Source organism: Rissa tridactyla, chromosome 5 (genome assembly GCF_028500815.1).
Source record: "Rissa tridactyla isolate bRisTri1 chromosome 5, bRisTri1.patW.cur.20221130, whole genome shotgun sequence".
In the NCBI taxonomy this organism is placed as follows: Eukaryota; Metazoa; Chordata; class Aves; order Charadriiformes; family Laridae; genus Rissa; species Rissa tridactyla.
In genome coordinates, this window is record NC_071470.1 from 30,368,068 (window position 1) to 30,393,775 (window position 25,708).

The following is a 25,708-nucleotide window of genomic DNA, read 5'->3' on the forward strand; positions in this document are numbered from 1 at the left end:
TCAGGTATATCTTCTGAAAACTCCGGTAAGTTTAACAGAAGCATTTCCGTCCAATGCAAACTATAGCAATAACACAGCTGCTTCAATTTCATATCATTTTACAAACATCAGTGGATGCACTTTCCCAGCAGCCTTTCGGGATAAATCAGAGACATATTTATGGCTCTTTGGCAAGCAGAAGCAGAGGGATTCATTTTGCCAAAGACAGCAGCCTGCATTTGAGCTTATGGCACCCCCAGTTTTCCTACCAATCCAACAGTGAAGTCCCCGGCAGAGCCAGCTGCCTGCTTGCAGGCACAAGGCTGGGGCTCTGGAGACTCCTTAGATTCTAACGTTCATTTCCAAATCGGGATGGTCTACAAATGGAAATGATTCTTCCAAATGAGAGGCCAGCCTTCCCCAGAGGTTAGCTGTACCATCATCTACGGCCTTGATGCTCAGGTCTGCCACATGTATCAGACACTATTCCTGTTCCTAAGTGGGATCGAATAAGGGATTTATGTAGAAATACCATCATTACTGTCCTGTGAAAATCTGTCCCCTGCCCTCCATACCTTGATGACCTTTGAAAATACTTTTTCCCTATTTTTTGTGGAAGCCCATAGATGTCAACAAGCATTGCTGCTTCCACAGAGTGTCCTTATCACTGCTATAATAAACAATCTTTATGGCCTCAAGCTAAATGTAATATTTCAAAGTTAAAGAGCCCCAATCAATATTTGCATTATCTGCACTATAAATTATCCATTAATGGAAGCTCATTAGGAAAGGCACCGCCTTTTTCTCCCTGCACCTCCGAGTGTTGCTGCGGGCTCACAGCTGGCATTGCAGGCTGTACGGCTTTATGGAGAGTGTTTTCCTTAGAAATGGCCGGGAAGCCTGCCGGTTCCAAGCTTTGGCAAGGGAGAAGGGAAGAAAGCAAGGGATCAGACGGAGCTCTTTTCCTCTTTCCTTTAGGCACAGAGAGAAGATAAGAAATAGGTCATGGCAGACTACTCACCTGCTTTGTAAGCTTCTAGCAGGAATGAAACGGGATTGGAACATTTCCCTTTGAAAAGGAGAGGGTGCACCGGGAGCACATTCTTCCTCCTCATTCAGACAAGAGGTACTTAACTCAGTTGCCCCCAAGAAGCAGAATTTGGAGCTTGAAATCCACAAAGTGGTCACCACGGCTAGATTAAAATACCAGAGGATATTTAATTCTGCTGATTTTACTGAATCCTTTCTCAGATCTCCAAGGTACCCACTAATTCCACTAGAAAAGCAAACAATAGCCAAAGTTGGTAGATTCAAGTATCAGATGACTTTTTATGCACATGGAGCTAATTAAGGTAAAAGGGGAAGTAGATTACCTTAATTAGCTATTTTCCTAGCATGAACAACCCCAATATTTCATCCATGTTAATAATATAGCTGAATTAAAAAATAGAAAAAGAAAAAGAAAAAAGTTTACATTAAAGTTTATTGGGATTAAACTAGTTTATTTAGAAGGAAGTAAAATCCAGAATGTAATGGTGTTAGTTCAAACCACAGTATTGAAGGGAGCCTTTGCATCCTGAAGACCATTTTGCTGGTACCCACTGGCCCATTAGTTCGAGAGTTCAAACCTTCCATAGGTCTGACACATTCAAGAAAACTGGAAACTAGTAATATCGTGGAACCATATAATGGGGTTTTTTGCATTGCCTTCGCCTGTGCTTGAACTCATCCTGCCTGACCAGCTAAATGGAAAAAAACATGTAAAAGGAAAAAGTAGCAGATAACACAAAGCTGGGGAAGTGACAGGAGAACTCACTTCAGTAAGTTACGTTGCCTGGTTAAGACACATGAGAAAATGTGGGAGCGAGTCTGCATTTTTCACCATCCACGTGCTGCCCAGACAGCACAAAAATGTGCAAGTTCATGGTCTGTAAAAATGTTCCTAACAAGCATTCCGATTTGGTTTGTTGGGGGTTTTTTTCCAACTTCCTATCCATGTATGTGCCTTTTAACATATTCCTGATGAAAGAGAAACTGGAGAAAGTAGCTGCAATAGAGTATGAAAGGCTTCTTTAACCCCCAGAGCATCCCAAAGGAGCAGCACAGCAATGGACGCTCCTCTGGAGTGGAGGCCCCTGGCCCCTTCAGAGCCAGTGCAAGCTCCAGGGACAGGGTCGTCTGAGAAGCTACAAGCTCCAAAAGACTCAGAGAAGCACATCGAAGGTATTTATACCTGCTCAACATTTGACTGCAAGCCGGAGATGCGGTGCATTTGTTTCAGCTGCTCTTCTGGGAGCAAGGGGTGTGAGAGAAGCTCCCGCGGCCACAAGGACAGACAGAACTGCAGCCGCACAACTCCTCAGACTCTGTCCTCCTTCATGCAAAAAATAGTTGATCAGGCTGGGGGATCAACTACTTCTTGCAAAGCCAAGTTTTCTTTTACACAACTAAAATCCTGAGTTGCATTTTTTTTTCTTATAATAGTAATAAAACTTTTCACTTTCTTAAACTGCCACGTTATCCAGAGAAACTCAGCCTTTTCAAAAGTCTCCTGATTCTCAGCAAACCCTTCAGCCCAGACTAGATGCCAAATGGCCTGAGTATATCTAGAAGCGGATTTCCGAACTATAACATGACAAATGAGCAATTTGTTTTATTTATATTGTCATAGCAGTTACAGTCATGCCCTTTGTACCGAGCAAAGAAAGAAACAAAGGTACCAGAGAAGATTTTAATTTGTATATGGAAAATCAACCGAGTCACCTTCTGAAACGGGGTTTCTAATATAACATTTTCTTGGTTTATGTCAGTGACATACCAAACTTTTGATCTCAGTTTTCTTGACTGAAGCAAGTGTTTCTCAGGAAAAACGTGCTAAATTATTTTTCTTCTTTATGCAGAAATCCAGGTTGAATGGAAAAATACTTTTCTGAAAGTCATTCACCCCAAACTTCCTCATTTTATTTTTATCAAAAATAAAAAGGAATTACAGGTCCCTCTCCTCTTATTTATAGTGCAGAAAACACGCTTTTTGGGGGGACAGTACAGGGAATAATAATTCGGTTTCAAAATATTTAGTGTTTTCACCTAGAAATCACTGTGTCGTTGAATAGAATCTATTTTGGTCTTCTTTTTTTAAGATTTTGACCTCTGTTTCTAACTTCGAGGTTGCCCACGTGTGCTCCTGCTTTTTCATTCTCCCATGCAGCTCCATAACTACAAACCATATCCTGAATCACTGTTTGCAAAGGTGACCATGGAGACACACAGCCGAGCATTGGGGTGAACTGTTGCCTCATCCTACACATGTAGGAGTAGCAATTCCTTCCAAAATACTCAAAACAATGTCTTGTGTGTTTTTCATGCAAAATTTCACAGCTCAGGTTTCAACAATCAGGCCAAATCTAAAGAAAACCTTGAAGGGAGAGGTAGCATGACTGTTCTGTTGCGCATGGCCTCTCCGTTTCTGTTTTACCAATTCCCTTTTAATAAACCTGTCAATATCAATGTATTTCAGACAGAAAATTAATCCTCATGTAATTGTCAACTGGAAATTCCTTTTAATCCAAAACAGTGAGTTCTAGACTCAACAGCTTAGCCAAAGTAAACACTTACTTCTTGACCAGTATTAACCCAATCCAAGAATGAAAGCTATTAGAATGATGTTTAAGAAACCAAGGGGCATGTCAGACAGCTGATGTCATTAAATTTAGGGACAAACAATCTGCAGTTGCTGAAAGCAACCAAAATATGCAACACTTGCTCTGTTCTAGCTGCTCAGACTCGCCTTTTTGGTTCCTCTCTCTGACCCTTTTGCCATCGTAGCCTTCGACTTCAGTTAGATCAAAGGCAATTTGAAGCAAATGCGGTCACTTTGTGCTACATTTGTGCAATTATAGTCCAGCCATAATGCATATAAGGGATACTTCACAACAGATATTCAGACTGAAGTCAGGAAGGTAGGCTGTGCAGGGGTCTGAGCTCTTTATAAAGCTTGTACCCAGTGACTAAGGGGCACTTCAGAGGACTGCCATGGGCTGCGTATTCACCCATGGACAGGCAGAAGAGGAGCTGAGCAATTTTTCCTCTTCCCCGACAGTGGGCAGTGAGTCAGCGGTGAAGCCAGAACTTGCCTCCAGCCTCTCACCTCCAGAGCTCTCTGCCACCTACCAAGGTGATACCTTCCTTCCTGGTGGCGCAAAAATTCTTCAAAGTATTCAGTGTTTATATTTACCATGTGTAAAGAAAAACGATTGGAAGGAAAACCCCTCAGATTTGTTTCTTACATCCAGGCTTGCTCTTTTGTCCTCTGTCTATACCTCTACTACGTACTTGATGACAACAAGTTGAATACGAACTTTATGGGAACCTGAGGCAGTGAGGTCCTAAGTGAGTTTGAGCAAGTCAGGTTAAGAACTAAGGGTGCTCAGCACCTTTGCAGGGGTCTCAGAATGCTGCCAAATTTAGCTTTCTCATTTTTAATTTCCACCTTTGGCTATTTCAAACTATTCTTAGCAGCATCCATGCTTCACACCACGGTTTTAGTTATTCTGTAGCCTCAGAATGTTTCATATTCTGGGTATCTGTGTGCTGATCTGTCAGCTCCCTCTCTGCTTGGTTTTATAATTCCTTTACTTGGTGGTGATAATTCATAATTTTTCACCCATCATTTCCTTTGGTTCTGAATGGGCTTGAGGTTTACAGGGGTGTCAGTACAATGAAAAGATTTGGGTCTAGCTACCATCATTCCAGCAGGAATGTTTCCTCCGCAGTTGACCGCCTAAGCTGGATCTTCGTTGCTCTCCTATGGTACCCCAGTCACTGCACTGATTTCACTTACACTGTAGTAAATTCATATATGCTTACACGCAGCTATTTCAGAATCGATCTGTACCTTCAGATTTCATGAGCAGAGACACTCTGGGGAAACAAGTGCCGAGACTCACCATGAGTGCTTGTGGGAGCCAAGTTTTCTATTTGCGTTCATAAATCTTCACGGGCTTACACAACCAGTATCACATTACTCACCTGAGCAATTACCAGTGATCGGCACAGCTCCCATGGAGAATTATTGTTGCATGTGGACGGAACACAACACATGAACCAAAAAAACTCCAAACACTGTTTATTTACATGGGAATAGCAGATTTTTTACAATGAATATTGAGGAAATCATGGTCCCTTTCTAGACATTCCTCTTAAAGGAAAAAGATGGTAAACTGTCTTGAGTTATTTGTGAGTTTCTCTCTGTTAAAACTGGAAGTACATCAAGAGGACATTGTGGTAAAAGCACATTACATCTTCATTCCATAATTCAAACCTGCAGAAGCAGAGCCAGATGGGAAAAAATTTCTATCATGCACTGCTAAAATGTATAAACTCAGTATTAATCACAATAAAAGAGAACACTATAAAAGGGAAAGCAGTAATGGCAGCTACAAGTTGCACCAATCCACAAGCCTTGTCTATTTTATTACTTCCTTATCATATCACAGTAAGAAATATATATTTCATTCACTGCCACTGTTGCTATTATGGTCAGCATTATACATAGGAGGTCTGTCATTGAAAGAAGTTGATGAAGGTGGTAAAATATCAACCTTGGCTGGCAAATGTGAGAAAAAACTGATTGAGCAACTCTGCTAATAGCTTGACTCATCTATTGCCAGTAAAAAACTAGCAGCAGGAAAAGGTTCTAGGTGAATAAGAACATGATAATATGAGACATAGACTATAACTTTTCTGTTATGACTAAACTATCTCATGTTCCTTCATGCTTTTGTCTTCTCCTTGACTCGAAGGGTGACAGTGAGAGGCCAGAACAACATCAGCTGAATTGTGCGTTACACAGACCATCACAGCCTCTCAGCTTTTTGGCAAATAATAAATCACATCAAAAGGTAGATAGGAGAGGATGCGGAATCCAAATGAAGAGTATTATCCTGCATTCATGAAAAGCGAAAGGCCACCTACAAATGACAAACATAAGCACGAGCGTCAGCTAGGAATTAAAGCACAGCTTGGTATTCGCTGGGCTTGTTTCAAATCTTAGTTTTGGTAGAAATTTCCTTGGTTTCCCCATCCCCCTGTTGATGCAGGAAATCACGCAGTTTGTCTCATTTATTTAGATCGACAGTGATAAGCAGTAAAATATCTTTTATACTGTGAGCACAAAGCCACACAATGGATCCCTTGAGTTGGCCAGTGCCTTTAGATATGCTATAATAAAAATACATTGCTGTGCTTAAAAAAAAAAAAAGCAATCTCTCATATTCAACTGTGGAAAAAATCCCAAAACTCAGCAACAGTAGATATTCTCAGAAATATCTTCCAGGAGCAATAGCAGACCTGCAACTATTTTGTTGTTATTTTTGTGAGTCATTTGTGTTTTTTTCATTGTACGAAGAACAAAATATTATGAAAAAGATAGATAGAAGTGGTGTCTGCCACCAAGCTATCACTTCATTGACATCACCACAGAAGACAAATTAACCAAACAAAACACACTTTATTGTGGTAGGTTGAGTTTTGAGTCAATTTTCCAGTTGAAACACTTGTATGGAAGCAACTACCGGCCTGCCTCAGAGGGCACAGTCCAGTGCACACGGAGGGAGGGTGAGCGCACGATAGGGCTAACACGGCTGCACTGAATAGGCTGAGAGCAAAACCAGGGAATCCTGTAAACTGCACTCTGCTTTCAGCATCGGGACACAAAAGAACTTTTTCTAGGAAGCTTGACTGGGAGTCGGTGTGGAGAGCATCTGATGGCTTTAAGACACAGGAAGAGCAGATCAACAAAAAAACGAACATGTAGTCAGCAGCTAAATGCATGAACCAGGTTAGACAGAAAAAAAGAGAAGGGGGAATGAGCACCTAAGTCATAGCAAGATCTCTAGATAGTCTGCACAGCCTCCGGAGCATCGCAGATATACCAGATCCCATGTGAACTGACACTTTCAGGATTTGTCATATTAGCTACCACCAAGTTGTGTGAAAATAAGGCCAGAAGTGTTCCAACACACCATGTTATGCAGAGGAATATGACAAAATGGCACAAAAGGATCTTGGTGCCATGAAAAAATAAAGGGACTTCTAAAAGTTATCTGAATGGAATCTGTTTAGGACTTGATCCCATCCTTCATGCACTAAGACAGAAAGAAAAAAAACATGCATAGCCTTTCTCTGATGTCTTTAATGAGACATTGGGGCTTTAACTGGTGAATGGACAACACTGATGTGGCATCACGTTTCTCATTCATCTTTAACATAAGACACATGCAAGTTATTTTTGTTTGTATTGGGCTGGCAGATGCATCCATTTGAAAAAATGTGCAATGGGAAGCTTGCTAGACAGTGATGCAACATGATGTGCAGCGCCAAAGCAAACTTTGTGTCTGTTTCTTTTCACAATGACATTAAATGAATTGGAAGTAAACCCAGTGAAGTGACTGGAATTGCACTCATCCAGTAACCAAGCTCGAGTGAGACTCACACACCAGTAGGGAAGGTAAGAGGTCCTTGTTCTGCAGGTCTCCTTTTTCCCTGCCCCATTAGGAGTTTTGGGTAGTGCTAAGCCATGCTAAGCATGACCAAAGCGTATTCTTCGAAGGGGACTTCATCTGCTCTCCTGCCTTTGAACACCCTGAATTGTATAGGAAGGAGATGACAGGACTCATTACTCTTTTAGAATGGTTTTAACTCAAATCCATGTACAGTAAAACAACCTAGCACATAGCTTACAAACTTTCCAAGTTTTATGCAAGAAATCTAAAGAAGTAAAGCACCTTTAGTCTCCTTGCTTTGTCACAAACTTTCTCCTTTTAGCTATTTCAAAGCAACTACCAACGTCATGTGTGCGTGAAGGACCCTCCCGCTGAGAGATGGAAAGACGTCACACTATAACTCACCTCCTACAAGGCTCTACATCAGCAAACTTCTTGTCATACGGGACATGGCTTTGCTTACCTCTCAAAAATAACAAGGCTGTACGGTCCTATGCTTCCTACCTAGGAAACTTCCCTACAGAGGCCCCTCTCAGAAAAGGCCTTTATACTTCACTAAAAACCACACAGCAGCCTTTTGCCCTCTCTAAACCTTGGAACAAGTGTTTCTATTAAATGGCTACTCAGTTCCTGGAGAAGTAGATTTAGACTATGTAGATGTATAATAAATTTGTAGGGGCTTTGCCTTTCTTGCAGACATTTAGCAATTATGGTTGCTTCTTCTTTCGGGAAGCATATGTAGAGGATCCATATGAAGCTTTATTGTCTGCCGTTTTTTTCTGCTATTGCCAGATGGAACACTGAGCCAGAGCTAAAGAAACATGAACAGAGCTGAGTATTTTTGTAGGATAATGGTTGGATCAGTTCATGCATGCTATGAATCTCCTGGATGAATCTTCTACTTCAGGATGAAGTTCATTTATAAAATCTGTAAAAATCTTATTGTAGACTTTTTCCAAGCCAATTTCAGGCTGCAAATCTAAAAACACCTATTCATATATTGAACTTGATACACATGAGCAGTTCTATTGACTTCTCTTTATATTGAGTTCAGTGGAGCTACTCACATGTGTCAGGGTAAGCAAAAGCATAAGTGTTTGTGGGACAGTGATTTAATTGCTCTGATCTCAATTTTTTTTAGCTAGTCTTTTTAAAGGATTGACTGCTAGAGGAAACCACCAAAGGAGAAAGTAAATTTTCCAGCTCTGGTATTTTCAAATTAAGTTTGCAAGCGTCTCCTGGAAATATGCTTCAACCAGCTCAAGACAACTTAACTGAAAGGTAACTGGGTGAAATATAACAGCCTGAAACAGGCAGAAGGTCAGACTAACAGAGTACTCTTTTTCATCTTAAACACAGTGTTCCTCTGGAAAAAGTCTTCATCACTAAATATCTCTCTCTAGCATCCTTTTCAGTCTATCTAATATCTTTGTGTTTTTATACCTATATGTGCACATATATGTGGTATATAGTGCAATATATGATGTGGTAACACGCATATTTCTATGGAGTTATGTACCTACTACGTATATTTGCTTTGGACTGAAGGTAAGAGACAAAATATTGTAAATAAGTATGCCTTTGATTTTTCTTCCCTCTTTCAAAGCAATTACATATTTGCTGTCCTGAAATATTGATAATCCAGCACAAAGTTCTACCTTGCTCTCAATACTTTTTAACATTTAAGACCACTATCAGCTTTTCCTCCCCCCTCAGTAGTTTGAACATTAAGAGGAAAGACTGAACACTGAATCTATTTCTCAGTGTACACCAGCCTACCCTCGTGCTGGCCATGTTCAAGAAACTGCACTAGGAATTTTCTTTTTTCTGCTGAGAAGGAGAGGATGAAGGAGGAAAGAATGACCAATTATAAACTCTGTTGTCTTTAGATGAAAGAACCTTTTTGTGGTATTCTTCAATCTCTTGTTTGGGCTGTCAACAGCAATTTGATAAAGAATGTTCCTATGTCTGACCTGTTTTTTCAAGATAGTAACCTATATTGTGTATCATCTAAAGCCAGGGGATAATCATCCATTATACTCTGTACTGCTGTTCCTGCAAGCTGAGCATAGCCTTTAAAACCCAGATAAGTTGATTGATAGTTGTGTTGAGAAAGCTGCTACTAACGATATTTTAGTTAAAGGGGGAAAAAATTAAAGTTTCTTTAATCTGATTCTCCCCCACCCCCAACACCACACTTCAGAGGCCAAAGCTCATGATAACTGTTTTGTGGTGAATGGTCAATTGTTACAAAATTCTAATTGGTTCTGGGTCAGTCCCTTTGAAATGGCTGCTGTGCTCTAGTAATTTTTTCAATTAATTCTTAACAACTGACAAAACTTTGGATCTTGTCAAAAATCGTTCAGATTTTTATAGTAGGTAAGAACATGGAACAAGATTAGCCTGGATTAAGAAAGATTCCTACATACATTATCACCAAGGTTATAATTATAGTTTAGCGCTCTTTTTTCTTTGCTCTCAAAGTAATGATTAACTGGCTCAGCAGGGTTTTCTTCCCTGTAAGTACTTACTGAATACTTTTATGAGGATAACTTGTAGAAATGCATATGTGTATTCTTTCGTTGATTTATGAATAAATTGGGCAAATGGAAGGTTCAGCTAGCGATCTTATCAGACATATTTTCACAGAACTAGATTTTTGCACATTGACAAGTCCTGTGCAGAACAGGACCTGTGTTAGTCAATCTTATGCCCCCACTGACATAAGTCAAGAAGTGACCAAGGACCAGTTCTCCAGCAGTGTTACTTAGAGAAGCCTCAAGACTTTTTTTCTATTGAGTGCAGACTTCAAAGAAATGGAGCTTGTTGAAGGACAAAGTCAGACCACATCTTCTTCTTTCACCAGAAAGTCCCCAGATGATGAAATTACCTTTAAGGACTCTTTTCTCCTGCAAAAATTAGCTCTGAGTCTGTAGACTGATTCTATCGATTGTTTGCCTGTAAAACAAGAAGGTAAGTATCAACATCTGTCTGATTTTTTTGGTATCTGTCCTTCCTTCAGCAGAAATCTTAAAAATATACAGACAGACATAACAAATCATAAGAGACATTAAATCTAGAGTTCTTTAGTAAATCAGATTAAATTATAGACACCAAATTATCTATAACTATTTTCACAAGTTTTCTAAGCTATCAGTAAAACTCAATCGTTTACACAGGATCTAGTTCATAGCTCTGTCGGCTCATGAAGCCTGAAGAAATGAAGTTTGGGTCCTCTGCAATTGCGGACTCTGCTACAAATCCTTCTGCTATAACTCAGGAACAGACACATTGGCTTAATTAAGGTTATCACAGCTTTATATCCTTGCACCTGATCACAAGTAGTCATCCACTATACTGAGAAGATATCATCTTCATGCATTTTCAGCCAGCTCGACCTGTTCCGTGCTTTCTGTACAAAGGTCTCATTTTGACTACATTCGTTTAAAACCGGAATCTCACCATTGGTAATATCCAATACATAGGTTATAATGTAAATTAAACATGTTTTAATCTAACAAGAAACAAAGGTCACTGATAATTCTGCAGACTGGTAACATTCACTGAATCCTTATACTCCAAATGTTATAACTACACTGTTCCCTTCCCCTACTTTGGGTTCTCTTTTCATTCTTACAGAGCCAATCAAAAATGTGAATTTCTGACTTCTTTTTCAGGGCTCAATTATTTCCTTGGTTCCTGTGTGATTGCTACTTTACTGTTGATAGTAACTTTTCATGTTGTTGGTACGTCTTATATTTGGTTTATAGGCAAGTGGGGTCCTGATTTTGGAAGATTGTTCTCAGAATGACTCCAACAGCAGGTTTCCATCTGGAGAGCTTGCAGAATCAAGCCCTTAATTATGGAAAGAATCTGGTTTCCAATGGCAATGTGTTGTCTTCTCAGGATCTGCTAATTGAACTTAGATGGTACTGAATCTGATATTTACGGATTCCAAAACATTTTGAAACAGGCTTCAGTCTCCTCCCCAGGACGGTGAGATTCTGCTCAGTTCAGTTTCTGTATTCCAAGTTCTCAAGTGTTTGCATTACCTCAGCTATTTATAAAAAATGGAAATTACTTCCTCAACAGGGTTGCATAAGTCACCGAGAAAAGGCACGATTTCTCACCCTTTTAAAGGAATGATAAAGAAAGTATAGTGAAACATGCACACTGTTAGCAGAGTTGCAAGTCACGCTTCAGACTTCTATTTCATGCTCCAGAGAGCAGTCGTGGAAGTCTGTCAAAGTGCACAAAGCTGGGCTATTCAGAGCTAATTCTCGCTGGTCATGTCAGACTCCATTTGTTACACTTGCACATGTAATGTTGCACTCCTCCCCGGCTTTTTGCTTGTGAACTAATCCGTGGAGTACTTCCAAAATATAATTAAAATCGATATTGATTTCACCATATTGTCACTGGCCATACTGTTTGAACAGTCTGCGTGCATTGACTTGTGCAACAGGATGGGGCTGGGGGGTCTGGATTTTGTGGATATCCAGGTGCCTTCAGAGCCCAAAGCGTGACTTCAGGTTGGGTTGGCCTCTAGCATGACAAGAAGCCAGCCTTAAATCCAAGAAGTAAACACAGTTTTGAATGGTGACATTAGTGAAAAATACTTAAAAGGCTACGAATTTTACTCCTCTCTATTCCGTATTGATTTTTTAAATCTGTTAATGAAATAATTTTACAGCCCCACATATATTCTGATTTTTTAAATGTTCCTATTCCAAATAAAACTGACAAAAAAATGGGGAAAAAATCACAAATATTTGAAAATCATTTTCTCTAGTTTGTCAATATTTCATTTCTACTTCATATATTTGAAAATTTATTGAGTTGATCTGTAATTCTTTTTTCTCTTTTAGGAAAAGAAAAAAAGGCATTATTCCCAATCGCAAAGTTAGCACTTGTCTTTTTGAAAATGTTGCATCTAAAAATTCTGATGTTTTTGCATTGTTTCCAGAATGCCCAAGAGTCAAGTATTTTATCCAAATACTCCTTTCCCATGATGAGTATCGATGAATCAGCATTTACAATTAAGGAAATATTTTGTCTAAAAATTTCTTACCAGATCTACACTCACTATTCCTGTCTGAGGGGAAATAATAAAATGAAAACTTGAACTTTGAGATTCTGGTTATGATAGCCATTGAGATTGTCTTTCACCTGTGGGGATATCAAATTTCTGTAGGCCTGGGGTCTCCTCCTCACCCTGTCACAGGTTACCCACATAACCTTGAACAGCTTGGCTAGTTATCCCTCTCCTTTAATTGTCCCCTTTTCAATTTTTTCATCCCTGGGTCAATATTACCTACCAAATGCATAACAAGGCAAGATATATTATTTAGGGCCAAATTAGACCAATGAGCCACTAAAGTGCCATTGGGTTCCGGCAGGGACAATTAGATCTGCTGGTCAGAGGCAGCAGTGGTGGGAGGACACCAGCACCAGCTCTAAATACCTACTAGAGATGTGAAGAGGCTATGCACTTCTCATTTGATAGACCATTTCTCCCCAAACAGTGATAGAAGGAAATTGGCACAAATCTGGGTCCACACTACACCTTTCCTAGAGATTGGGCAGCCCTCATGGTATGCATGTTCCCCTCACATCTATCTTCCACCTTCTGCCCTAAGGAATTATGCTGCTTTTCCAGTCATTCCCACCTGTTCACATGTAACAAAGATGCACAGGCAAAATGCTCATGCACGTGTTACATGCAGATGTACTAGAGATTACATATGTAACCATAGAAATCTTCACTGATAGAGGATGTTTCTGTTTTGCTTGTCTGTATTTGATGTCATCCAGGCTCTCCCTAGCTGGACTCTCTTCTCCAGCACCACACACACAGAGTGAGAAAGCCGGAGGAGATTTCAAGTTACTTCATGTTTACTCCACAGAGGGTCTCTAACCACACCATGAGCATCATCACTGACGTGTGACGCACTTCTATTTGTCAGCCTTGTGATCACAGCCAAGCTGAGTCTCACTTTTCTGTGCTAAATGCATAATAAATTATATTTCTGCTTTACCATTTTCCCTTGGACATAATATTTAGGGCAGTGAGGTCACTGGCAAATGCTCTTGAGAGAGGTGCTGCTTACTTGAAAATGAGAGTAGGAGCCATAGATCTGCTTCTGTGAACAAAATATGTGGTGTTATCGATATACTGTGGTTAGATTACATAGTGGAAGTGGAAGTGAGATAGATATATTGACAGACAGATAGGTGGATAGGTGGGTAGATAAAAAGATTCATTCTATAAATAAAATTAAACAACATATTAAAACACTGACCCTGGACAAAAAAAAAAATACAGATAATTGTCATTGTATTACAGCATATTGTGTCACTGAAATATGAAGAAAAGGGGATATAGTAAAGTTTTTTAAACTTTGTACATGACCAGCTTAGGTACTACTTCACTGTACTTTGAGCATTTCTGGTCTGTGCATTTGGGAAGAAAACAAAGCAGAACACACACAATAAATACTTCAGAAAAGGCTAAAGGAAAGCCACATCAATGGCAGAAGGATTGGACAGGATCCCAGTTCATAAGCCTGAGGATGGAAGAGATTACACAACAAGTCCTGATGACACTGTAAACCTCTTCAAAGTGGAAGTCTCAAACAATGTGTAAGTGATCAAACCAAGGAATATAGCCTAAAACTACATGTTGTATGATCCAAGCCATTCATTGCGGGGCGGGGGGAATCATATCAGACAAAGCAGTTAAGCATCGGGAGAGAGGTAATGGAGGTAATTGAGGCACCATCACCAGAACTATTCAATAATAGATTAGATAAGTAGTAGAAACAATGTAGGGGAATATCCTGCATGACGCAGGGAGTTGAACTAAATCACCCAAGAGGAGAATAATTGCAATTATAGATCTGTTCCACCGCCACTAGAAAACTGTGGTGCCAGGTGCAAGTATTAATTTTATTAAAAACTGACCTGGAATGTACATACTCCCAAACACAGGCAAAAGCCATATATATTCTATTTAGGAAAGAGGCTCAACCCCATTTCACAGACCTATATGTTAGCCTGTTAATTTTAATTTTTGCAAAATTTATGCTGTCTGACACTGGGAAAGGACTTGACCTACAAAGTCTGCTGAAGAGAAGTCCTTCATTTCATTCATATTGGGAGAATGTTTTGTTTGATTTGTGAATCTGACATTTCATTGTAACTTTTTGCATGTTCATAAAAAAGACCTTGGAATAATCTGAGTATACGAAAAGTATATTCCTCTGGGGCTGGTAGCAGAAAGCAAAAAGAGCTGTGGAAAATTATCACACGTAGCCTTTCGCAAGATGCAAGAGCTTCTTGTTTTCTTTAGCCATTTCTGAGAGCCGGATGGATGACACATCTCAGGTCTTGCCTCCAGTAAACTAAGCCACTGTTTTCTTGCCGTTGTTATTGAGAGGAGCACCCAAGTTCCCTTTCAGAAAAGACCTGATCAAAAGAGACTCTTTCCAAGTCACTGGACTTACTTTGGTATCATGCCCCCATGGGTTTGCTAGATGTGTTCCTCAGCTTCCAAGCAGATTTGTGAGGGTTAGAGTAATCTAATCAAGTCTGACAATAGCGCCTCACCAAGACATAGCTTCGGAGTGAAAAGCCATATGTTTAAAAATGCATGCCTTTCAGAAGTTCCCAGAGCCTCTCCCCAAACTGCTTTCACTTACAATGATTCTTGGTGTTTGCTTACAGTAATCCCCGGCCGGACTTATGGTGGAAGGCACTTGCAGTTCATCAAGTGCAGTCCCCTGCTATTACTGTCACCGTCCTAAGTAGCCCCTTTCAAAATATGAAGTCAGTGAATTCAACAGAAAACACGAGAATCCATTGATCCTGGCATCTGACCCAGGGCAAAAGATTATGCAATAAAGGGACAAGTAGACATATTAGGGACATTTCCCCATTGATTTTGATCAGAGTCCAATGACATGGCAAAGGGCACTGATGTCCTAACTGTACCAGCCATCTGTTATTTCTGATAGCGATGCTTATAGGTTCTCTGTCTAAGTGTTGTATATGCAAATGACTGAGAGATCAAGTTTCTGTTATTGGGAAACTTCATGACAGGGGGGATTTGTCTTAACAAATGAGTTGCTATTTTCAAACTATTCTGCATTTCTAAATCAGAAATCTTCTCAAGAAAAAAGTTATTCTTTTAGGACAAAATTAATCTAGCAAAAAAACACCATGGAAGCATTAAGAAACAGTTGTTGCTTGATGTGGTTTAGTTCTGTGAGCTCCTTAATATGAAGATATAACTTTATTTTCCAGGTACAATTTCACAGATTTCACGACGTGCTCCGTAAACTCACGATGTTAAGTATACTTCTTTTTTAATTTAGCTGCTGTCTTTTCATCTATTTTGCCTGGATTCCAATTTGACAACTTTTACCACATGGTTATTAAAAGCTTGTTGACACAAGGATACATAAACTAGTGCCGGTCTCCTTATCCATTAAAAAGTCAGGTTTAGGAGTCTGGGGAAGCAGACACACATGTGAAGTAATTATCTAATAATGGAAATTGAATGCAGATATTTAGTTACAAATCCACAAATTACAGACTGTTTTAAAAACACATGCACTTCCTACCACATAACATTTCCTACAGAGTAATTAGAGTTCTTTGCATCTATAATTTCACATTAATGACTCTCTAAGCAAACATTGACAGTAACATACCATAACGGCTCCAGATTGGTTCACTGGTGGTGTACAAAAAGACAGACAGTATGCACTGAAGTTGTCAAACAATCCTAAATGGACAAAATGTTAGAAATGGCTATAAATGAAACTTTTTTAACCATTTAGCATTTCTCAGTGTCCCATTATCTGCTAAAACACATACAAATGTATCTGAAAACACATGTGCAACAGTTATTTACTCAGCTAATGACTGGGAATCAGTGTACAGATATTATAAATCTCAGTTTGCACGGAAGAACATGGGGATGTTCAGATTTTATCTTTTCGCACGAAGGATTCACTCCAACTTCAGTAACAGGCAGTGAAAGATTCAGACTTTGGGTCAATGGGTCCTAGCTATTTTGCAAAACAGATCAAAAATTACCACTTCTTTACAAAAATGGGAAATAGGGAATTTATATGTTGTCAGGAGCAACTTAAGGAAGCATATATTTCACAGTGAATATATTCCCTACCTGTGTATATTGATATGTATCTCCTAGAGGTCTGGAACTCAGAAAACATTATGGTTAGCTGTTAGTCAAATCTCCTTTCTGATTTGAATATCAGTGTTACTTTTAAAAGATAAAATAATTGCATATAGGGATTGCTTTCCAGTAAAATATTCATGATGCTTAGAAAGAACTAGTGTCCACACCAATCTTTTCAGTTGTGTTGGCTGTGTGGGTAACTTCGCTGTTCTCACTGGTAGTCGCAAGTAAAACTTTGAAGTGTTCCTGGAGAAAATCTACAGGCTGAACTGAAGTTCTCATAGCTGCCTTATAGCTGGCTGTTGAAAAATTGGAGAGATGGATATGGCAGATTTGGGGAGGAGAACCAGGATGAAAGCTGATCTATATTCAATCAAATGCTGGTCTTCATCTATTGCTAGGATGCCATCCCTGCTTGAGAAGAGCCATGCTGGTCCGATAATTTAAATCTAAGATAGAAGAAGACCATGAAGAAGAACTTCCCCAGTTTTTCTCTTATATGGATGCATCCTTTATAAAGGTTGTACTTCTGAACTGTGTAAATATGAGTATGAATGTAATGAAAAAAATCAAAACTGTGGGAAAGTATCTGATCTGGTGTCGTTTCTTCCTGTATAATGATTCACAAACACCTGATGAAAATGGTTTAAGCAAACGTGGGTGGCTTCTCCTCCAACCACCGACTCAGACATCGCTGTCCCAAAGGACTTGCATGACTGAAGTAGAGTGTGGAGAACCAAAATCCAGACATGGGTCTGTACAATGAGGTCTTTACCCAAAGCTCTGCCGCTGCATTTGTCCTCAAACCCACCTGTTGATTCTGGTCTGACACAACACCCGATTGTCCTGGTAAACTCATGATTTGTATCTCATGTATTGGGTTGTTGACTTCAGATATGGCTCCTGACCCACATACCTGCTTCTAAAAGCAGCCTCCATTGTCGACTAGGTCCTAAAAGGCTCACAGCTAGGTACAAAATTTTACTTGAAAATCTGTTACCTGCTGCCATGCTTCAGCCCTCTTTAGAGCCCTCTTCAGGCATGTCTGTGTTTTCCTGTCCTGCTTTGTACCTTCCAGGTGACTGCAGATTTTCTGATCTTGCGAACCTTCTCCACTTACATATTCTCAATTGCTTTTTGTGCAAAATAATTTGATTTTGATGATACAGCTGGGAATGTTGTACTGTTTCACAACAGACATTCCTTTACTTTTCATTTTTCTGAGAATGTCTGGTAATGTTTTCTGGTCTCTGTTGGATTTTATATGGAGACCAGTACCGATGCAATTGATTTTTTGAGAGCGGAGAAGAGGCAGGTACAATTGTCCCTGCTGTGCACTGATTATATTGCAATCATCATTTCCTGTGCCAGAACACACTGTCTTCTCCAGAGTTAAATTCTTCTCTGAAATAAAAGGCTTCCTGCTTTTAGGGGCAAAGTGTTTTCCAGGCACTGCAACACAGAATAGGAGTCAAGATAGATATTCTTGATACTATACTGTTTGGTGGCCTTTATTTGTTTTTATTTTTATTTTGTTTTATGTTTTTATTTTTATGAAATTTATTAAAGTGACAAACTGGTCAGCAATCACACCTCATGGTGTAAGAGTGCGTTCAACATCAGTGTCAAGGGAAATGCAAATGCATGGAGCAATGAGTTTCACCCTTTTCCAAGCCTCTCCAGTAAATCCATACCTCATTTTTTCAATATGGTTACTATTTCGCATCATAACTATGAGTATATTACTACTTCACATACATTAAAAAGGAAAAGATCTTAAGGGCTCAATCTGACAAATTCAGCTCTGAGCCAGACACGTTCTAGAGGTCACATCCTTACCTTCCATGTTTGTAAGGGAAAGCAGAATCAGGCCCAGCACAAGTTTAACCTGCAAAATGAGCCCACGGCACACATTCACATGGTGAAACAGAAAAGAGACACTTTTCAAGAAAAAAGTGCAGCTGGACCTTCGCTGTACAGAAGACGCACAAAAAATATTTTTACTGTGTCTACCTCCAAACTAGTATTTTTTTTTGTTCATGATGATTTGGGATGATCAGTGTTGTGCCTTTTCTGTGATGCTGGGATTAGTTCTTCCTTAAATTTGATTAATCTTGCCTAGGTTCAAACAAGTCTTGGCTGGGAGGTGAGGCTGCGACTCGTCTTTCTCTGCCTAATTCCAGTAATGTAAATCTGCGGTGGCTTCCTTGCAGAACATGAAAGATTGCTACATTTTGGGGTAACGCTACAAGCCTTCCTCTAGGTAGATGAAGCCCTACTGCTGCTTATGAACATACAAAAGGTGCAATAAATTCAATCTTTTCCTAAACAATAAAAGATGAGTCAAAATTGCAGGTTAACCACAGAAAAAAAAATAACCAACAAATCCAGGATGAGGGGACAAGAAGCAGGAGAGTTTTCTGTACTCTAGATCAACCCTGGCAAAGCCAAAGAGCTATGCTAAGTAACTTTTCTCTCTATAGGCAGTACCGAACCTTCTCTCGCCTTGTCGAGGTGAGCACCAGCCGGATTAGGAGCAGAAGTCCAAATAGCAGGGGAGCTGACAAGAAGGGCTGGCACAACGTCCTTGTGCTGGTCCATAAAGATATCTATGTACAGCGTGACTAGAGAACAGCAAAACAAAACACAAAACAAACCAGTAGCAAGTGCCTGGTTCAGCCTCCTGATCAGGAGAGTCCAGGGGGAAAGGAGTCCTAGGGGAGTTTTGCAAAACATTCCTACAGAGGAGACAAGTGAGAAGGCTTACTCTCCAGCACAAATAATTGGATCTTCTAATTCTCAGCATGCTCTTGAACAAGAACAGCTGCCACATGCAGCAGTGTGATTGATTATCCTAATCCAGGGAATTTTACAACATCACAGGTGAAACGAAAATCAAGTTTCCTAGAGCTGCTGCACTTAGGGTCCGCCATGAGGGGTTTTATGAAGAGGTGGAGGAGGCAGAGATGGATCAGCTTTCTTGAGCCCTTGTATTACACTGTTCTTGGCCATATCTTTCTTTTCTACTCAATTTATAGAGTATTCTGGGGCAGGCTGTCCTCACGTATGTGCCATGCCTAACACAAGGGATCTCCCAGCACATGTAGGGCCTCTAGCTATTCTTCTAATGAAAAAATAAATAAAACATTAAAAAAAATGCAGCACTCTATATGAGCTTTTAATAGACAATCCCTTCAATACAGAAGCACATCGTGCCTTCCACTAACTTCTCACACAGCTGTACTATCTCTTTTTGTCGTGTCAAACCTTAACAGCACGTTTTTAAATCTCAGTTCCAGCAACTAACCAGTTCTAGCACTGTTTGAATTTTGGTGTTGATTTTTTTTTTCCGTCTTCTCAAACTGTTTGCAAGCTCTTACAGAGGGTTTTTTGTTTAGTTTTATTGCAGTTTGTTTCGTTTTTAAAGTATCCCATCAGCAGGTTAGACAGTACTAATCTCCTGCTGTACGGTAGCTAATAGCAATCTCTTCAAGCAGTAAAGAACGATTTATAATTGCAAATGCAATTGTTTTAAGCTGTAAAAGAAATGTCAGTAATATTCAGTGTGATCAGCGTTGACTGCTCAGCTGGGAATCCTGGCAGATCGTGAACTTGATTTTGTTCAGAGAAAGCCACCTTGCCACTGGCCGTGTTGCACGGAGTAGCAACAGTTTGGTAAATATTTTTGTCCAATGATCTCAATACCAGCAGTCATATTTTGATGGGGGGTGAGTATTTCGGAGTGGTTATTTACTTTCTCCAGCTACACGGGTGTTTCAGGCATCCACCGGTGACAACTTTAACTCATAACTATATTAGCTTTGGAGTCGGTCGTCAGCAAGTTGTAAAATCGGAATATGCTCTGGAACTACGGCACACAGAGGATCTCTTTCCGTTGTTTTTATTGTAAAACGGGTTTTAGGTCCCTGTTTTCCTTCAGTTGCCTCTGTAACTCCAGAAACAATTCGGACGGCAAATTGATAAAACAGAGAAGAATAGGACTGAAAATGGTTTGATAAATGCGGTGAAAAGTAAGTTAATTGCCGAATAACGACTTCTTACATAATTATCTTTCTCCACGGAGACATCTGAGGCTGCATTATGTGGAAGGGCAGGGGTTTTTTTAATGAATTTTAGTTGCACGTTAAAGAACTAAAGAAAGGGACTTAGTGTATAGCTGCTGTATCGGATCAAATCTCCGTTGCTAGGGAAAAAGTCCGATTTGCCTCTATCGATGTTGATAAATTTCCTATCAGTAATCAAGTAAGGGTGTATCAACATTGGAAATATTAGCCGTAACAACAGATATAGATCCTTAGTTATGAAAAAATAGGCACACGCGAACTGTATCACATCGTCCTCCTACATAAGGACATCACCGCTTATATGTGTCTCCAAATGTTTTTAGCCACGGAGTAACTCGCCGACTCAGAAAAGCTTAATTTCTTTAACTATCATTATAAAGTCAGATCAGAAAAGAGGGGTCGGTCGTGCGACCCAAACCGTTAATTCGTCGCCTACACCTTCACGGGAGCCGCAGTTTGGGGAAACCTGAGCTGTGAAGTGCACCCGGCAGGTCCCCTTCGGCGCGTCCACTTCGTTATACTACCCTTGCAACAGCCTCGATAATATTTTTATTTTTTTTTTTCCAGAGCAAGGACACCCTGTGAGACTCCTCTCGCTTCTTGAGGCTAATTCGTGACCGATTAAAAAGCGATAGGGGAGGTCAAACAGTGCTCTCAGATCATCGCAACCGTGATAAAACTTCACGCAGCCGCTGAAGCCGCTTTCCAGAGCGCAGCTGGGGCAGGGACGGCCTTGGCACCGGCTGCCCGGCTGCCTTACCCCCCCCGACGGTCCCTGCAGCAGCACTTTCCCGGCTGGGAAGTAAAATCGCAACAGCAGCTTTGAGCCGCGGGGCTCCCGCTTGCGCCGGGGTCTCCTCCCCGGGCCGGCCCACGCATCTGCACGGAGGGTCGTGGCGCATCTGTATTTATTGCCCGCGGAAAGATAAACGGAACAAGAGTGGGGAAAGGAAACAAAACCCGTCTTTATCTAGCCGAAACACCTATCGCTTCTTTTTTTCCTACTTGGAAACTCGAAAAGTTGCCCGTTTTCGCACGCACGGGTGAATTTCGTAATGCCACGATTGTGTTTTTAACCTTTATTTTTAAAATAAAAACTATCGATGCACTCTAGGAAATACCTTTCGTTTGATACTGCCTAGTAGTAACTGTATTGAAAAGGCATGCATTACAGCTTTCTGAAAAGGTTTATTTCCAACCTTTGAATATAAAGCGTGTGAACTTCGAAACCAAAGGACGATAAAAGCGTTTGGAAAACTATGAAACGAACAAACAAATAAAAAAAAACCACACGACTTTTTTTTTACTCTAGGATAGCGGATAAAATTGTCCCAAAAGATTTCGGGGGTGGGGTTAGCACAAGAAGTATGCGAGACAGCTTGTCTTGTTCTGCAAAAACATCAGACGAGCCACATTTTGAGAACCAGTTAGCACAAAAAGTGTGAGAGAGCTTGGATTTTTTCGAGAGGGGAAAAAAAAATAAATCAGAAGAAGCCAGAGTTTAAAAAACAGACGTGAGGAAAGGTGTCTACGTTTTGATAATGTCAAAGATAGGGAGAAGTTAATCTGAGGGATATTAGAGGTGGAGACTTTGAGATAGGGGAGCACACCGCGGCCTTCGTTTTTAGCAAGCTGTATTAACAGTGACTCGGTTCACGGTACAGCGACGGCCACGGCGCTGGGACAGATGCGGGGACAGAGTCCCCGAGGGCTGAGGCAGAGCGTCGGCTACCCTGGAATGCGGGCACGGGATAATTTGGGAGGGAGGGAGGCAGAACACATCCCGGTTTCTTTGGTGGCTCCGTGTCATCTCCTCCGTCCTGAACAGAGAAAAAGCGCTGCAAGAGCGAGGGCGGGCTGGCAGCGCCCTTTGAAGCTTTAACAACGTGTCGGCGGACACGCGTGGGGGGGAGCCCGGGCGGCCCTTCCGTGGGCCGGGGGGCGGCTGCCGCCGGCTGTGGCGAAGGCGGACACCCCACCGACACGGCGGGGGCATAAATAACATGGGGGCGGCCCCCGGCAAGAGGGAGGTCGGGGGCCGGGGGGAGAGGCTATACGTCCCCGTCCACCAGGCTGAAGTGTTTGCCCGGCCCGGGGAGGCAGAGGTAGGGGATGGCGCTGCCCGGGTAGAGCAGGGGGAAGGGCAGCGGCAGCAAGCAGCGCCTGAGCAGGGTGCTGTCCTTGTAAAGGGCCGGGAAGGAGAGACCTGCCGCCGCGGCGGCGACGGGCGGCGGTGGCTCCCCGACGGGCTCCGCCGGACCCGGCCCTGGGCCCTCGGGCTCGGCCGACATCTGTCTCTTGAGCTTGTTGCGGCGGTTCTGGAACCAGATCTTCACCTGGGTCTCGGTGAGGTGCAGCGCGGCGGCCAGCCCGGCCCGCTCGGCGCTGCTCAGGTAGCGCTTCACGTCGAAGGTGGACTCCAGCTGGAAGACCTGGCTCTTGGAGAAGATGGTCCGCGTCTTCTTCCTGCCGCCCGCCGCCGGCGACCTGCCGCTCTCCCCGCCGCAGCCCCCGGCCTCCCGCGGCGGCGGCTGCCGGGGGTCGCGCAGCCCCTCCGCGGGCAGCGGGGAGCCCGCACCGCCGCCGCCGCCCTCGGCCTCCGGGCAGAGGCCACGGCTCGTCCCCTCCTCCCGGAGCCGGCGGGGCTCGCTGCCTGCAACGGCAAAGCACAGCATCAGCCCCCCGCCGCCGCCCGCGCCCCCGCCCCCGCCCCGCATGCACGCACGGCCCGGCTGAGCGCTGGGGACGGGGGCGGCGGGGGGTGGGGGATAGGGTGAGGAGGGGGTCGCCGAAAGCTGGTCACGGCCCCCCACACCCTCCGGAGGAGAGAAGAAGGGTGAGGCGCTTCCAATAAGGATCTAGAGCAATCTTTCTGCCAGCGTGTGGCAGAGCAGCCAGGGGGCTCCTGGACACGGGACAAGCAGCCAAAGAGGCCGGGGGTGGGGGGTGGGGGTTGGGTAAAACACGCTGGAAAAGCCCCTGGAAGCAGGCTGGTGCGTGTGCGCGTCCCGGTGGCATCTCCTCCCGCCCGTCCGCCGAGCCTGCGTTCCTCCTCCGGCTGCGTGTGCGTGAGTGAGTGTGTGTCTGCGTGTCCGTGTGCGCGGTGCCGGCCCGGCGGCGCTGGGCAGGCCCGCGGCAGCCCCCGCCGGGCGCCGGGCTGCGGACCGGGCCGGGGCCGCCGCCTGGGTGGGGGCCGGGCTGCGACCCGACGTGCGAGACAGCCTGAGGCGGGCTGCCGGCTCCGTACCCGACTTGCTGGAGCCTTTACTGGGGTCTTGCCTCGCAGGCCCCTCTTCTTCTTCCTCCTCCTCCTCCTCCTCCGCCGGCAGCGCGCAGCGGGCTCTGCCCTGCTCCCGGGCGGGGCGGCGGGGGCCGGGCTGCAGGATGCTGTCGATGCTGAAGGCCGGCGGCGCGGCCGGGGCCGGCGGTGGGGCTCGGCGGCCGCCCCCGAGCTGCACCATGGCGCGCCGTGCCGAGCCGAGCCGAGCCGAGCCGAGCCGAGCCGAGGAGAGCTGCGCCGCGCCGCAGGACTGGCTGCGCCGGGAGGGCGGCAGCGGCAGCCGGGGCGGAGAGAGGATGGGTCGGGGCGGGGGGGAAGGGAGGAGGGGTCGGGGCGGCGGAGGGAGGGGATGGAGCTAGAGGGAGCCAAAGGACTGAGGACGTGGGGAGCGGTGCAGGGGAGGCAGAGAGGGAGGGGAGGTGGAGGGGAAGAGAGGGAGCGAAGAAGGAAAAGGAGCAGGAGCCGGAGGGAAGTGGGGAGGAAGGGATGGGGGGCACACGCCGAGGTGCTCTTTTCCTCGCAGCCTGGGCAACCAGGGCAGGGCAGGCTGCCCCCCTGCCCAGGCCCTTCACTGCTAAAAGGAGAGTAAGAGCCAGGCCCAAGAGAGCTCACGGGAAAGGCAAAGAGGGTGTGGGATGGCAGGAGGGAGATCTCTGGAATGAAGGAGAAGGATAGAAGGAGAGGACTGGAAACGAGAGCGCGGGAATGGGGCGGAGTGCGAGAAAGAAAGATGGTGATGCCAGTGAGAGAGGGCAGGAGAGAAAGGGGAAGCTGAGAGCCCGCAAAACTCTTCCATGTGTTTGTACAGCACCTGGCACGACCCCGGACACTCTGCTGAGGTCATTTGCTGCAAATTGTCGATGCCGTTGTAAGGGGGCTCTGGGGAAGAGTAATTCAAGAGTCCTTTCCCTGTAGTCCTTCCACCTGCAAACCCTCAGGCTGAGTATGCAGAGTTCCTCTAAGGAGGAAGCAAGCCCCTTTCCTCCCGAGGAGCCCCATGGTGTCAGGCCACCCCGAAATCCTCCCCCTGCGGTTCTGCAGAGTTCTTATGTAGTTTTCAAGAGTGGTATGAGATCCTGCACTTGGTACAGGAATGGTGAGAAGGTGCTGGCCGGTGTGCGTGTGTGTGTGTGTGAGTATGTCCAAGGTGTGCCTTTTGGAGGATGCAAAAGCCCTCGCCTGTGCTGTGGGAAGATGCTGTGGGACTTGGGGAAAGATCAGTGTGTTTCTGTATTATGTGGAGAACTTTTGCTCCCCACCACCTACCAGCAATGCAACCTTTTAAAAATGGTTTGCACTACTTCAAGGCAGGGTGTCCAGCTGCATCAGAGCCGCCATCAGGTGTGGATCGCCGGGAAGACTCTCCTTCCCTGTGCCTCTGTGTAAAGCCTGGGAAATATTGCCAACCGGATTTTAAGAGGCCTTTTAGTCCAAATCTCGAGGTTTCCACCACAAAAACTGCTGAGGGCAAGCAAGAAGCCCTTGAAAAAGAGTTGACAATAGAAGTGCTGACAGGCTCTTACATATTGTGATGCCAGAGATTCTCTGAGCTAAAATCAGGGCATCTTAAGGCTTTGGACTGCGTTAATCTTTAACACACTGGTACTTGAGAGAGCGGGTTTCTGCTCTTCTTCATGAAAATTTGTTTCCCTTT

General features: G+C 43.5%; 1 protein-coding gene across 1 annotated transcript; it reads right to left on the minus strand.

Annotated features, from left to right (window-relative positions):
- Positions 1 to 22,825: 22,825 nt before the first annotated feature.
- LOC128910507 (homeobox protein HMX2-like) lies at positions 22,826 to 24,235 on the minus strand. Its single transcript, XM_054203840.1, has 2 exons — positions 24,022 to 24,235; positions 22,826 to 23,427 (listed from the first exon to the last, which is right to left on the minus strand). The coding sequence occupies exons 1-2, from the start codon at positions 24,233 to 24,235 to the stop codon at positions 22,826 to 22,828; spliced, it is 816 nt and encodes a 271-aa protein (XP_054059815.1).
- Between the last annotated feature and the right edge of the window lie 1,473 nt (positions 24,236 to 25,708).

Bases quoted from the DNA above. Each gene is read 5' to 3' on its own strand.
- LOC128910507 (XM_054203840.1), bottom strand. From the start codon at position 24,235: ATGGTGCAGCTCGGGGGCGGCCGCCGAGCCCCACCGCCGGCCCCGGCC. The intron at 23,428-24,021 runs GTACGGAGCCGG...TTGCCGTTGCAG, and splicing joins TAAAGGCTCCAGCAAGTCGG to GCAGCGAGCCCCGCCGGCTC.